General features: G+C 40.0%; 1 protein-coding gene across 1 annotated transcript in view; it reads left to right on the top strand.

The window, feature by feature from the left end:
* Positions 1–14,851, top strand: part of EPG5 (ectopic P-granules 5 autophagy tethering factor) — a 104,419-nt gene that overhangs the window by 63,417 nt on the left and 26,151 nt on the right. The window contains exons 28-35 of the mRNA XM_081802531.1: positions 3,469–3,611; positions 5,227–5,383; positions 7,882–8,076; positions 9,133–9,346; positions 11,609–11,757; positions 12,323–12,524; positions 13,091–13,163; positions 14,566–14,669. Of these exons, the coding sequence (XP_081658657.1) occupies positions 3,469–3,611; positions 5,227–5,383; positions 7,882–8,076; positions 9,133–9,346; positions 11,609–11,757; positions 12,323–12,524; positions 13,091–13,163; positions 14,566–14,669 (1,237 nt within the window). The remainder of the gene's footprint in view (positions 1–3,468; positions 3,612–5,226; positions 5,384–7,881; positions 8,077–9,132; positions 9,347–11,608; positions 11,758–12,322; positions 12,525–13,090; positions 13,164–14,565; positions 14,670–14,851) is intronic.

The following is a 14,851-nucleotide window of genomic DNA, read 5'->3' on the forward strand; positions in this document are numbered from 1 at the left end:
CAAACGCCTCCTGGGCATTCCATCTTGGAAAGTGATAAGGATGGTCATACTTAGTATATTACATTATTTCCCAGCTCTGTTCATTATTTCTTCTTATCACTTGCTGGCGCACTCCCATATCCCAGGGTACATGCTGGTGACTCTGCATACATTATCTCACTTAATCTTCACAAAATGTGGGTGACGAAACAGGTTCAGAGAGTCTCAAGGACCTGCCATAGTCACACAGCTTGTAAGTGGCTCAGTTGAAATTCAAGCCCACGTCTATTTAAATTCAAGACCCATTCTTTCCCACTCAGTATTGGTAAATGAAGCCATTTGCTTTTAGCTATTTCTGCTCCAATTTTTAAGACTAGCTGTATTATTCTGAGAAAGCTGATCATGACCATCAATTTTCATTTAAATTAACAGGTATACCATTTTCTCTCTCTGAGTTGGTGTGATAGGATCACCTTCCCTTTCAGTGATTAGAAAATTCATTGATTGGATCCATTTTTAAAATCAGTTTCACGGACTTTATATTATATTATATATTTATATTATGTTATATATATTATATTATGATTACATTTTAAATATAAATTTTAAGATTAAAATGCATAAGTATATTTAAATGGCTCATTTATAAAGATTTCAAATTATATCATGAAAATATTTTATAGCTTCATAGAATTTTTCTGAGAGGGAAAGCCCTGGAAATTTCCAGCCATCTGCAAATGTTTGAACTATGTATAGCTTGTTAGGGGTATACAAAAGCCAAATATATTTTATGGGAAGTGAAACGTGCTTCTTCTGCGGTCGTCTCTCCCAGTAGAAGCCTCTAATAATTCAGTGATATTCCCTGAGGAAATGGTGTGATTTATAATAGGGTTCCTTTTGTTGTACTGTGGTATTGTGGGGCATGTTTGTGGGACCCAGGATTGATTTATTATCATGTGAAAAATTTGCTCAGTCCTAGAAATGAAAGATGGAAAAGACCCACTGAAGGCCTCACAGTATTGTAACAACTTACTTGCTTTGTTCAGCTTTTCCATCGCTTTGTCTCCTTACAGTGACTTAAGTGGAGGGGCTTCCAGCACGCGGCTTTGCTGTGTAGTCCACAACTTCTGGTGATTGTGAGCCGCCAGGCAGTCAGCCCCTCTTCCGTCCTTGTGAGCAAAGAAAACTCTCAGTAGAGTTGGGCGCAATGAACAAAAACACGTAGACTGGAAAATAATGATCATTGTGTGGTGTTTTTGGTGAGAATGTTGCTTTTCCTTACTCTTGGGCACTAGTAGTTTCCACAGCGTGCGGTGGCAGTTCTGAAGCTCCAGTTAACTTAGTCTTGTCTCTGCATTTCCCAGTCTGGGGAACCTCTTTCCTTCTCTCTTACCCATTGTCTTTCCACTTCCCTTCATCCTCACTGTCTTCCTTCCTCCCCTCAGATTCCTTTTTTTCCTCCCTGTTTGGCTGCCTTCTCTCCAGGCCAGCCAAGGGCTGTGACCCTCAAAGACCCAGTGTAACCGCAGTGGGTGACATCGTAGGCACAAAACTGACTGCACATGCTCCTGATCACATTTTAGGTTATTAAACGTTGGTCTTTTATTTGAAAGATTGGAAATTTAATATTTGTATTGATTCATTATGTGGTTTAATAGAGGTAATTTGATTATTTTATCTTTCATTTCTCCAAAAATTAAAACACTTGTTGTTAACATTATATGTTCTTACTCACTTTCATGCCTTTTGATTCAAGCTAACAGTGTATTTTTTTCTTTAAGAAGTTTCGTAAAGCTTTTTAATACAACATTGCTGAGTTTTATGGAAAAAAGTTGTTCTCACGATTGTGAAAGTAGGTGCTCGGCATCCTGTCAGAGTCGTGTTGTACTGGGGTGCTGTGTAAAGCAGAAGAGACCGGACCATTGCACTCCAGGAGCCTTTCGTCTGGAATTTATGAGAATAACTCTGGCAGGGACATAAGGGCCTCAGTTAAATAAATTTGTGAATTAAGTATTTATGTTATTTACAAACAAAGGTACCTGTAATCATTGCAGTGGTGGGCTGAAGACTGGGTTTGGGTAGGTGCACATAAAGGAAAATGTAGACTGCATTGCTCATTCACATGATTGGGGGAGCCCATTTGAGGAGAATGCAGGATTTAACATTCCTGCCTTCTGAATGTTCTCATCTCTTCAGCATTCTCTGCTGTGCCTGCAGGATAAGTCCAAATTCCCTGGCTTGCTTCAAAGAACTCCCCCAGGACAGGACCCCTCCTCCCTAGACTGACTGCTCTGTGCTATTCATCCCTGACCTCCCTGCCAGGCGAGGCTTCTCCTTGTTGTCCCTGTGTCCTCCTGTCCTCCACAGTTGCTGCCTTAGTTCTATCTTTGTGTTGCAGCCTGGATGTAGGATATGCTCTGCATCTATTCATATCCAAGAAAGGACATTACAAAGCAGTTATCATACAGGTCACCATCAATTTTTTTTTTTTTTAAAGATTTTATTTATTTGACAGAGAGAGACACAGCGAGAGAGGGAACACAAGCAGGGGGAGTGGGAGAGGCAAAAGCAGGCTTCCCGCTGAGCAGGGAGCCCAATGTGGGGCTCGATCCCAGGACCCCGGGATCATGACCTGAGCCGAAGGCAGACGCTTAATGACTGAGCCACCCAGGCGCCCCTAGGTCACCATCAATTAATTAGAGAAAAGGGATATTAACAATCCCCTCAAATAAGAGAGATGTAATCTTAACTAAAGGCTAATCTTTTAAATTGAAATAGATTTAGTTTTTTTTTTTTTTTTTAAGCTCAGTAAATTCTCCTTTGTCACATCTTTACTGAGAATGAGTAAAAATTTTATCAGAGATGAGCTTCAGGGACCACTGAATCAGTCAACTGCTCTTTTGTAGGCATGCAGCTGATTTGTGCACTTCCTGTATTTTATCTTATTTTGTTGTTTGTTTTATAATTATATATCCTTTCTTCCTTTCAGAATGGCAAGTGTTTTATTAACAGCATCTGTATCATGGTCTTTGTATGTGTGGCACACATGAGATGTGCAGCCTTAGTGTTTTGAGTTGAACTGTGTGTGCTATTGGGTGGGGAGAACGGGAGGTCAAGCTTCTGGGGAAGATGCTCAACAGAGGAGGGGCGTGGTATGCTTCAAGGAAAACCTCAGTGGTAGAATACATTAAGTCTGTTTTTGATGAGAGCTGGGGAGTCCAAACATAAGTGACAGAGAACATATCCTACAAAAGACTGAGCCAGCGATAAATTGACTCAGGTTTGATTCTTCATGAAAAACCTGAGGTTCTTGCATAGTTTTCTGACATTTTTTTTCCCATCCCTGTCCCATTCAGCTGAGAATTTTGAGTTATAATATTAATTGTAGTAATAATTCTTCATCAAGTACACAGTATATTTGTAATAAATCTTTGCTGTAGAAACATAATAGGAACAAAAAAGTCTGTTGACCATTTAAATTTTTCTTAGTTTGAAGGTATGCATAAAAATGAAGCAATAAGCCAGCAGCTTCATGTTTTGCGAAAAGAAGTGAAGCAGTTGCAAGCCGAAGCTGCTAAACCACCATCACTTAATACTGTGGAAGCTGCGGTCCATGCAGAAAACTTGATTACGTAAGTTTTGAGAGCATTATAATTTAAAAATCTATTTTGTTACTACTGATAGTAATCCTACCTGCTACCACACCCCCAGGCACCTACTAATTAAATTAGTAAGGGATCAGCAAACAATGGCCGTTGGACCAAATCTGGCCTGCCACCTCTTTTTATAAATAAAGTTTTATTGAACACAGCCATGCCCATTTATTTACTTCATGTGTATGGCTTTATGCTATAATGGCAGAATTGAATAGTTGTGACAGTTTAGGGCCCATAAAACATAAAATATTTACTATCTGGTCCTCGATAGAATAAGCTTACTGACCCCTGAATTATGAGATGACACAGCATATTGAAATTCAATCATGGAGAGATTTAGTGCTTAAGCTTTAGATTATAGTTACATTTACCAGAAAATCATCATCGTCAACTCAGATTACTGAGCAGAGTTTGAAGTGGAATTGCTCAGGGGAATTAGGGCTCTCAACTGTAGTTGTCAGCTTGCATTTAGCCATTGTGATTTTTTTCCCATGGAGCATCTGGCTTACACTCAATGTCCTCTTTCTTCTTAAAGCCACCAGGGCATGACTTGGGAGAGAGGTTGACCCTGCCTTTGATTTAAGGTGACTCCACATTCTAGTACCAGCAACTAATCCCCCAGTAGATTGGGGTGGTGATACGGAGGAGGGCATTGAGTCCTTTTGTAGGTTGGATTGGGGGACCTGGGAAGAAGAAGGAGGTGAGGTGAACAAGAAGTTAATGTTTCTTTTACCAGCAAAGGAACTCAAAAGAGTGTGAGACTTAGAAGAGGTGTCTTTATTCTAGGATCTTACTCTACAAAAATCTTTTTCAGTGTTTTGGATTTTAAAATTTAGAGAACTCAGTGTACTTGTTTTTAAAAATATGTATTCTATAAGGAATACACAAAGTGAAAGAATAAATTATGAATTACATAGAAAATATGAAAGGGTAATTTTGATAAGGGTAAGAATGTTAATACAGCTGATCCCCACTCTCCCAGGAGGACATAAAATCATTTCTGTGTATTAAAAATAAGTGTCGGGCCAAGTTGGAAGATACTTACCCCATGGCATATTTTATTTTAAAGATTTTATTTATTAGGGCGCCTGGGTGGCTCAGTCGTTAAGCGTCTGCCTTCGGCTCAGGTCATGATCCCAGCATCCTGAGATGGAGTCCCACATCGGGCTCCCTGCTTGGCGGGAAGCCTGCTTCTCCCTCCCCCACTCCCCCTGCTTGTGTTCCCTCTCTCGCTATGTCTCTCTCTGTCAAATCTTAAAAAAAAATAAATAAAAACTTAAAGATTTTATTTATTAGAGAGAGAGCACTCATGAGTGGGGGGATGGGCAGGGGATGTCTCCCTGCTGAGAGGGAGCTGACTTGGGGATCAGTCCCAGGACCCTGGGATCATGACCTGAGCCAAAGGCAGACACCTAACTGACTGAGCCACCCAGGCGCCCCAATCTCATGGAATATTTTTAAAGTGACATTTGTATGGGGCTCTGAAGGACTCTTAAGAATATTGCCTGAGAAGTGTAGAGTACCAGAGAAATACTTGTGAGTCTGGATTCTCCTACTGTAGACCAATAGTCTTACCTACATTTTCCCACAGGGCCTTAGTGAATGCCTACAAGTTGCAGCCTACTCCTGGGGTTCAGAAGGTTGGCATTAGCCTCTTCTTTACTGTTGTGGATTATGTCAGTGATGAAACTCAGCGTCATCCTCCCACAAGGCAGTTCTTTACATCATGCATTGAGATCTTGGGACAGGTAAGGTACTTCTGTGTTTTTTAGCCTTATTCACATCTATTGAGTTCCTGCAGCATCCTCATTAGATATAGTCACGGTTGACTTGAGGCTTCCATTACAGTTTCGGACTCTTACTTAAGTCAGAAGCCCCTTTGAATTCTTGACGTCTCAAGATGTGATTAAAATTGTTGGTATAGAATATTGCTTCTCATCCAATAGATATAAAGTTGCTCATATTTGAAAGTCTCTGGGGAGACATCAAATGCATATGCTTTTGGTATTAACAATTAACATGATGAAGTTCCTTATTGTTTATAAAACGCTCTCCAGTTCATCCTCACAGTGACTCTATGTGATTGATACCATTCTCATTTTAAAGATGAGAAAACTGGTCTCTAATAGATGAAATGACTTGCCTAAAGAATCCAGCTGGTCAGTGCTGGAGCTGAGCCTGGATCCCATGTGTTCTGCCTTAGCATTCCGTGTTCACTCTGCCTCCCCACTGCTGCCTCCCAGTTGCTGTTCTCGGTCCCCGTTTGTTTGTTTGTTTATTTATTTATTTGACTTACTGTTAAATATATGGATATTTTAAAAGGCAAGAGCAAGGTATGCATGCATAGTTATGAAATAAGTCATTAAAGAAAGGAAAGCCACTTGATGGAAAATGTGTAAACACTAACCGTGTACTCTCACCCAGTTTCAGTGGAATGAGTACTTTGTTATTGGATACTTATAAAGAGGTGATGCAGAGCAGATATTAAGATAGATTTTTTAAAGTTTTCTTCCTGATTTTAAAATTGATGTGTGCTTACCATAAGCAATGCAGACAGTATAAAAAGTATAAAGAAGAAAAATTTCCATAATTCTAACCTCCTGAAGATACTGGTTAAATAGCTAACATTTTATTATGGTCTGTCTTGTGTATATGCATGTTAGCGTATGTGTGTACATATGTAGAAATGATACATCATTTCTACGTATCGCTAAATAGATAGAGATAGGCATATATACCCAAAAATGGGCAAGTGCTATTTTGTAACCTACTGTTTTTCATTCAAACACAACTTTTAGATACTATTCTGTTAGTAAAAACAGACTGATCTCATGGTATTTAATACATAGTGTTCCGTGGTACAGATATATTGTGATGTATTGAGCCCGTGCCCGCTGGATGGCTATTCAGGTGGTTTGTTTTGCTGCAATGAGCCTGAGATAAATATTCTTACACATCTTTGTGAACTCTTTGGACTGTTTTTTCCAGGATAATTTCCTAGAAGTATGGTCGCTGTGTCAGAGGGACTAGCATTTGGTGTAGATTGTCACAGTGCCCCCCCGGGAAGTTTTTACCTGTTGCCACTATCATAGCAGGGTTTGAATTTATTGTTCTCCAAACTGTAACCAGTGTGAGGAAGGATTGTTCTTTTTAAGTCTTGCTAATCTAATAGGGCAAGTGTACTTTGTTATTATTTTAAGTTGTATTTCTTTAAGTAATTGTTCACTTGCATGACTTTCCTTATGTTTATTAGCCATTTAATTATTTTTTATGATTTGCTGGTTGTTGTCCTTTGCATGTTTTCTGTTGTAGAATTTCTGTTTTTTGATTGCTTTGAAGGAGCTCCTCAGACTTTCAACCTAGTATCTGGAATGTGTTCTAAATGGATTTTTCTACTGTGTTATTTTCCTTTAATTTTATCATACTTTTTGCCTTATGGAAGTTAAAATTTTTATATATTCAGATCTCTCTGTCTTGCTTTTTATTATTTCTGCCTGTGATCCGGCCTATCAAAGCCTTCCTGACCCTGAAATTATTTAAATACTTATATCCAGTACTTAAAACATTAGAACCAAGTTAAAACATGGTGAAGTTATCTTGATTAAATATTAATTATTAAAGTTAACTTTTTAGGGGCACCTGGGTGGCTCAGTTGTTAAGCGTCTGCCTTCGGCTCAGGTCATAATCCCAGGATTCTGGAATTGAGCCCCGCGTCGGGCTCCCTGCTCGGCGGGAAGCCTGCTTCTCCTTCTTCCACTCCCTCTGCTTGTGTTCCCTCTCTCGCTGTGTCTCTCTCTGTCAAATAAATAAATAAAATCTTAAAAAATAAATAAATAAATAAAGTTAACTTTTTAAAAGTACTAAAAGCACATCTCAATAAAATTTATAACCTAGAGGTTTTGCTTTCTTGACAAAATGCAGGGTCACTTTGAATACTTCGAAATTATGGTAGGTACCTTGCAAATTTCTGGATTCAAATTATCCTAATATTTTAATCTTTTAGAAATTCCCTATGGCTTGTCCAAATCAAATTCATGGATAATCCAGAATTTTTAATATCACCATCATTGGAAGTGTTAGGTTTATCTGTGTTGATTTTAGATTATTTTGATTGTTTCATGTTTTCATTTAGAAAAAGTTCTCTTTGCCTTCTGTATTAGCCCTTAAAGCTTGGTTGCTTAACTAAAAGTTGGGGGGGAAGGCAGTGCAGAATCTGATGACATTTTCCTTTTCTAATTCTTTCAAGGTGTTTATCAGCGGCACTAAGTCAGAATGCAGGAAAGTACTGGAGACCGTTCTGAAGAATAGAAGGCTCTGCTCTCTGCTGTCGCCTTTCTTCACTCCCAATGCTGCACCCGCGGAATTCATTCAGCTCTATGAGAAAGTGGTGAAGTTTCTAAGTGAGGACAACAGTGATATGATTTTCATGCTGCTGACCAAGGTGAGATGTGATTCCGTGCTGATGCCGTCATGGAAATGTAGGATCTGGTGTTGTTTCCCACTCTGTAGAAATGAAGGGGCCCCTGGAGTTCTGTTTCCTGGTAGACCCTTTTCACATTTTGTATTATCTTCAAGCAGCCTGATCCCGCAGCTTCTTCTTGTGGGAGCAGTGGTTGTGTTGTGTAGAGCAGTCTTACTCCACATAGTAGAAAAAGGACTTCGCTCCCAAGCCCTCTTGAGAAACAGTACAGCTTTGAAATATTCATAATAGTAATTTAGTGCATCCTTCTTTTGAATATATCCTGAATTTATGCTGAAAATGTGTTTGATAAATGAGATGTCATATATCAAAGTCTCTCATGTTTGGAATAAGCCAGAAATAAGCAAATTGCCTTTGTCTTCATTCCAAGTAGAATATTAACTCAGGCCCAAGCAATGAATTTACTTAACCACTTGAGAATTGCAGAGCCTTAGTGATTTTGCCTTCATTTGTATTTCTCTGACATCTATAAATCATAAAACCTAGGCATTTTTTAGGGCCTAGAGACTGCTCTCAGTCTGTAATGGGGGCAAACATGTTATTTTATAGTTGCGAATTCTGGGAGGTGATCGATAACACCCTGAAGTTTTATTAACTGAGATACGTTACTACTGCAGACTCAGAAATGTGACCGTATCACATGGAGACAGTCCCATAAAGGGGCTGCTTGTTTCTGGCACTGTGACCAGTGAGGCAGAACGACAGAGTTCTGATTCTTGCCTTGTAGGGAGAACTTAACCAAACATTCTTACATTACAGAAAAGCACGCAGAGCTGAGAAAACTCTCCTCTGTAATCCCAGAGGGTGAAGTGGAGCTGGCGGCTTACTGACACCTATTAATTATTGACCTGCATAGATTCTTTTAAGTACTTGTATATACGTTTTAGTTTCAGTCTTTATACAAAGCTGAATCCTGAGTGATGTTTGACTTTTAAACTAAATTTGCACATAGTTTTCTCTACTTCAGTTAATTTTCCGGTGTCAATAAAACTGCTTCTTATTTCTTTTTCTTTTTAGTTCAATCTTAAGCAATGGTTAAACACCACTAAACCTCCTCTGTCTGATCGTACCAGGCTTCTGGAGTCCATTCATTTGGCACTTACTGCCTGGGGTCTTGAACCAGATGAAGATATTTTGATGCCATTTAATCTTTTCTGTAAGCACTGGACTTACCTTCTTCTCTATCAGTTCCCTGACCAGTACAGTGACATTCTCAGGCTGCTGATGCAAAGTAAGTGTCTTTTAATTATAATGATTAGATTGCAGTGAATATTTAATGTGACATTTACCATTCTACAGATGTCATCCAAAAATGTAAAAATAAGACCAGTATGTAGGAGTTTTAGAATCACTAGTTTTTACCTGAAGTGCTAGATGAACAATGCCCAAAAGGGTACTGTCTGTAGAAAAGGTCAGTTATTATCCTAAATGTTCAAATGGGCCCTGATTCAGCAAGACAGCACTTAGTATATGGTGTTGAAGTCCACAGTCATGCATCCACCTCTTTCCCTTGACTTTGCAGCTGTCCTGAACTGGGCTGGGTTAGGAGTGGGCCTGCTTACTGTGGTGACCACAGATTTGGTAAGAGAAGGAAGTTGCTCGGGGCGCCTGGGTGGCTCAGTTGGTTAAGCGACTGCCTTCGGCTCAGGTCATGATCCTGGAGTCCCTGGATCGAGTTCCGCAGTGGGCTCCCTGCTCGGCAGGGAGTCTGCTTCTCCCTCTGACCCTCCTCCCTCTCATGCTCTCTGTCTCTCATTCTCTCTCAAATAAATAAATAAAATCTTTAAAAAAAAAAAAAAAAAAGGAAGTTGCTCCGTTGCAATATGTTTACTTTGCCAACTGGTTTCTCTGTAGATCCAAATAGTGGATAAATTTTGGTTTTTTTCTCCCCCCTTAATTTTTTAGACTCATGTTTTTTTGCAAGTAAATTTTACCTGTATGTAATGGTAGCTTGTATTTATATTCACCAAGGGAAAGAGCAGTGTTCAATTTTCTACATTCCCACCATTTCTTTTTCCTCCCGCCCTGCAATTTTCCACTAGAGTATTGGAGATTAGAAGAGGAGTAAAAAGGTTGTTAGCTTTTTTATTTTGGGAATTTCACTAGGTAGGAATTTTATTGAAATTTGATAAATGTGAGATAGTATTTACTTTTTTCATGCGAACTTCATACAGTTTATAGATGTAATGGAAAACTGAGTTTTGCTTTATGCCACATTTTTGTGTTACTTAATATTAAGAAACCATTTAAGGAATAAGGTAATGATTTTATATATTGAAGTACCTGAAGAATACGGAAATGTGTGCTCTCGTTTTCAAAGTACTTCAAGCTTTCATTGTTTCTGTGGAGGCAGGTTGAGGGTAGGTGGAGAATGGGGTAGGGAGATGTATTTGTACAATTTTGATGCATGCTGGCCTAATTTTTGCTCTAAATTTTCAGAACTTGATCAAGTATATATTGTGTTTTTTTTCCCTGAAGCCTTTTTAAGAGCTTGTAAGCAGTGTGTATAGGCAACTATTGACTTGCATTTAATATGAAATTTATACTTACCAGGAAAGTAATTTCAGTTAAAGGCTTAAGAATAACAGTACCATCACTGGCCGATTCCGTGACCTCCAGCCTCCTGGTTTACCTTCCCTCCCTGGACACCATGTTGGTGTTCTTGGGGCTCTAGCCTTTGCTTGTCTCTTCTCTTCATTCTTCATGGACAAGCCCCTTGTTTTCCCTGGTTTCCCTGCTGTGTTCTAGGTGTGCGTGACTCCCATACCTGTAACTTGATTCAGGGCTGTGTCCTCAAGAGCCAGACCACAGTAGCCATTCGACACAGACCCTTCACTGTTCCTTAGACAGCTCCCAGTCAGCAGATTGCAGCTGCCTCATCATCTCTCCCCTCAGATCTACTCCTACCAATCTCTTATCCTGTGTGATCCTCAGGCCACTTCTGGGTGGAAAGGGCCAGAGGAGGTATTAGTCCTGGCCTCTGGGATGTGAGATTTACCGTGCTGGCTCTAGTGTCTATTTTGCGTGCTGTCTCTGTGTTGCTTTAGGTTTTGCCCCTTGTACGAGTGGAGTTTCAGGGGTAAGTATGAGAAGAGAGCCTGGACTCTGCACTTGCGTTCTGCAATCCAGTCTCCCTTGTCCTGTTACTGCTGTTTCTCACAGCTTCAGCCAGGAAAGTGGTACCTTGACCGTCCCCGAGTTGGGGGCTGGTAGGTGGGATTCCCCCCCACCCCCGGATTCCAGCTCAGATGGCTCCAGCTGTGCTCACTCCCAGCAGGGTTACTAGGAACCAGGAAGGTGAAGTGTCCAGGTGAACAGTTCTTTTCATAGGTTCTCTTTACTGCAATCTCTTCACCATAGGTCTTTATGAATTAGTTCTGGATTTTTATTGAATTTTCATTCCTTTGTAAAGTACACACGTTATTTGATTCAAGTTGAAAAAGTTAGTTTGTGAAAGATGCTAACCTGCTGTCTTCCGTCCCTGCCCCATAAGGCTCCGCCGAGCAGCTGCTGAGCCCGGAGTGTTGGAAAGCCACTCTGAGAGCCCTGGGCTGCTGTGCCCCAAACTGCCAGCAGGGGGCAGCTTCTGCAGAGAGCTCGGTGCTTCAGAGCTCTCCAGATGTTCTCTTGTCTGACAAGCAGGTGTGTAGCTTTTGGTGTCTGAAGTTTATGTCTCTGCATTCCTTTTCTGTTTCCTTTGCTATCTGTTTTTTAAACAGTTGGAACACATTCAAAATTTTTACCTAAAAAAGCTGCACTTCTGTGCATTATCTTTAAGAGCCCTGTGTTTTTGTCAGTCACTTTCTTCCTCCCATGCACCCTTTGCCTTTCTCTCACACCTCAGAGTCTGTCTTGCTCACCCGTTCAAGAGCAGCCCAGACCCATCCTCTGGGTGTACCTTCCCTCCCCACCTTACCCCACCCAGTTAACCTCACACCCCTGGCTCCTGTGGTCAGGTTCTCATGCAGCGTCCCACAGAGCCCTCGGTTTCATCAGTGTTATGTGATGTGGGGCCGCATGACAATGTACTGGAAAGAATGCTTCCTCTGCTTTAGAAAAAGAGTTTGAAATCTGCTGATGTACTTTTCCTATGCAAACACCTTTGCAACTCTATTACAAAGTCCAAGCCCTCCATCACAGTCGACCCTAGTACTCTGCTGAAAGTAGACCTTTAGTAAGGACTCTTTGACCTGTCATTCTCTTCCAGGTAGTGGAGACTATACAGTGGCTTTCAAACTTTTTTTATAAGCTTCGGTTATCCACATTGGACTTTAAAAGCTTTGGTTTATTCTCAAAATGGAGTCCTTACATGGCTGATATGAAGACACTCTTGGGCTATCTTGTAAAACGGCTGCTTGATTCAGAAATGGCCTGCTTGGCTCAAGACCCATTTCCCAGCAGCAAAACAGGTAATATGCCCTTAGTGCCCCACGGAGCAAGGTGCTCTGACCTTCCATTAGAAGAGACTTGAATAGACACATTAAGATATTTAAATCTTAGCAATAAAACTATATATCTGAGTGTCAAGAAGAAGAAATAGGAAATATATAGTATAGGCGTGAACCCATCTATGTATCATACCTATGTTCACTCGCACACTGTGTGCTTGCTTCAGCTTGTCTCTGCCCCTCCTTCATGGGGCACGGCGCACGGAGATAGGTTTCAGTCTCCAGCTCTTTCTTCCTATATTTATCTCATTTGGGAAAGGGTTCTGAATGTTTAAACATTTATCTTTTAAAAAATATACGGTATCAAATTATCCATGACACTGTGAAGTAATAAAAATTCCTCAGGAAATTCCATTGCAGCAAATGATGAAAACATGAGCTTAACTTAGTTACATGAAATGTGTTGTTTATCAACATAGGTTTGTGAGTATACAGATAATAAGTAGATTTTTTTTTTTAGCGTTATTAGTGATATTGACAAAGGATGAGCTTGTTTCTTGTCTCTAAAAATTTTGCTTTGTTTTTAGTGCTGAGATCCCTACATTCAGTAATCATCCAGCTCTTTAAGCCATGGATCTTGGTTTTGGAGGACCATGAAAGGTAAATCGTTTTTCAGAGATTCATATTCTTTTGAAATTTATAGAGTTAAAGTTCTGTTAGTATTTTGTTATGAGGGATGCGTCACGGATTTAATTTTTTATGTAGGGCCATATTAAATTTAGGAAATGCTTCCTTATGAAGGAAACTTAAGACGTTTTCTGCTTGTGGAATTGTTAGTTTGGTTGATCAGACCTATTAACTTTGAAGCAAAACTAGACACTTATTTCCAGTTTTCTACAAAAAGACGTCGAATAAATTTTGGTACTTAATTTCAGAAAAATGGGTGTTACTCTCCTGAATTAGATTTTGATAATATACTACTGTAAAATATGAGACTAACTTGATTTTATCCAGTACCTCAGTTATTTATTTTTTGGAACTAAGTTGGCTTTTGAATTACTGGGTGGCAATGAACCCCTTTCACATGAGTTTGGAGATTAAATGAAAGCATGATGTTATGAGCATTTAAAACAGAGGTGTAGAAACTGTTCACATGCCGGGAGTTGCCTTCTATTTTCCCCTAAATGCCTACAAACAAAGCTAGGTGAATTTGTCAGGAGTTTGTTAAAATTACAACAGTGCTAGATATCACAGTGTTTAGGTGTTTTCACAACTACTGATCTGTTACTGAGACTCAGAAAACATGAGTGGCTTTGCTTCAGTCCCACCACGAGTGGGGGCCAGAGCCGGGAGCAGAGCTCAGGGCTTCCGACTCCCCTGTCAGGACTCTTGGCATTAGCCCATGCTGCTCCAAGAGCTCGCTGAAGAAAATCGAAAAGGTTCTGGATCTTTGCGTTTGCTACAGGACTATCCTCAATCTGCAAGCTTCAGGATTCCGTGCTGACTCCGAGACTGTTGGCCATAATGCAGACTGCTGTTTATTTCCAGGAAGAATTAATGGGATTTATTTTGATATTGAATTTTCTGGGCCCAGTTCAGAAACTAAAATGATCATATAAAGAGTTTTTTTCTTTGGTTATTTCGAAATCTGTCCGTTTTTGGCCATCTTTCTGTTACAGGGATTTTTTTTTTCCATGTTTTAGGTAGACAAAACTGTTGAAGCCACTTAGTGGCACGTGTCTGAGGCATTTGAAATATAACCGAGATACACAGGGGTGTAAATTGAATTTAAAAAGGTGTTAATCTATGTAGACAACACATTTCTGAAACGTAATTGCATTGGAATGAAAGGTTTAGAAGGAAAGTAAATAAAATTGTGTGATTGTTATTATGAGCTACGATTCATCTCCAGGAATTCACAGCGGTTAAAGTGGTCAGAATGTGTTTTGGGGCTACATAATACAGTGATCTGTAAGGACTGAGGCAGTCCCTAGACTCTGGGACCTAGAGTGATTTAATCACGGTGCTTTCCTTTCTAAGCGTGTGCTTCTTTTATTTAAAGCAGCCAACGACATTACCCCTGGCTGGAGAGTGATGCTGTGGTGGCCTTAAGCATTGTGCAGTTGTTCACGGACTGTATTGACTCTTTGCACGAGAGTTTTAAAGGTAGGAAGATGTTATGTTATGTCTCTGGTTAGTTACCACTTTTTTCCTAAATCATTCGGTTACTCTTTTGCCTCTGCTTTTCCTACTTTGTTTAATTTTATTTTAGTTGAGAGGCAGTCATCTTTGACCAAAGGAGGTCACTGATAAGTTGGTTGGTGTGAAGTTTGTAACCTCCTATTGTT

The sequence above is a fragment of the Leptonychotes weddellii genome, chromosome 13, assembly GCF_054177405.1.
Source record: "Leptonychotes weddellii isolate Sample4059 chromosome 13, ASM5417740v2, whole genome shotgun sequence".
Taxonomy (NCBI): Eukaryota; Metazoa; Chordata; class Mammalia; order Carnivora; family Phocidae; genus Leptonychotes; species Leptonychotes weddellii.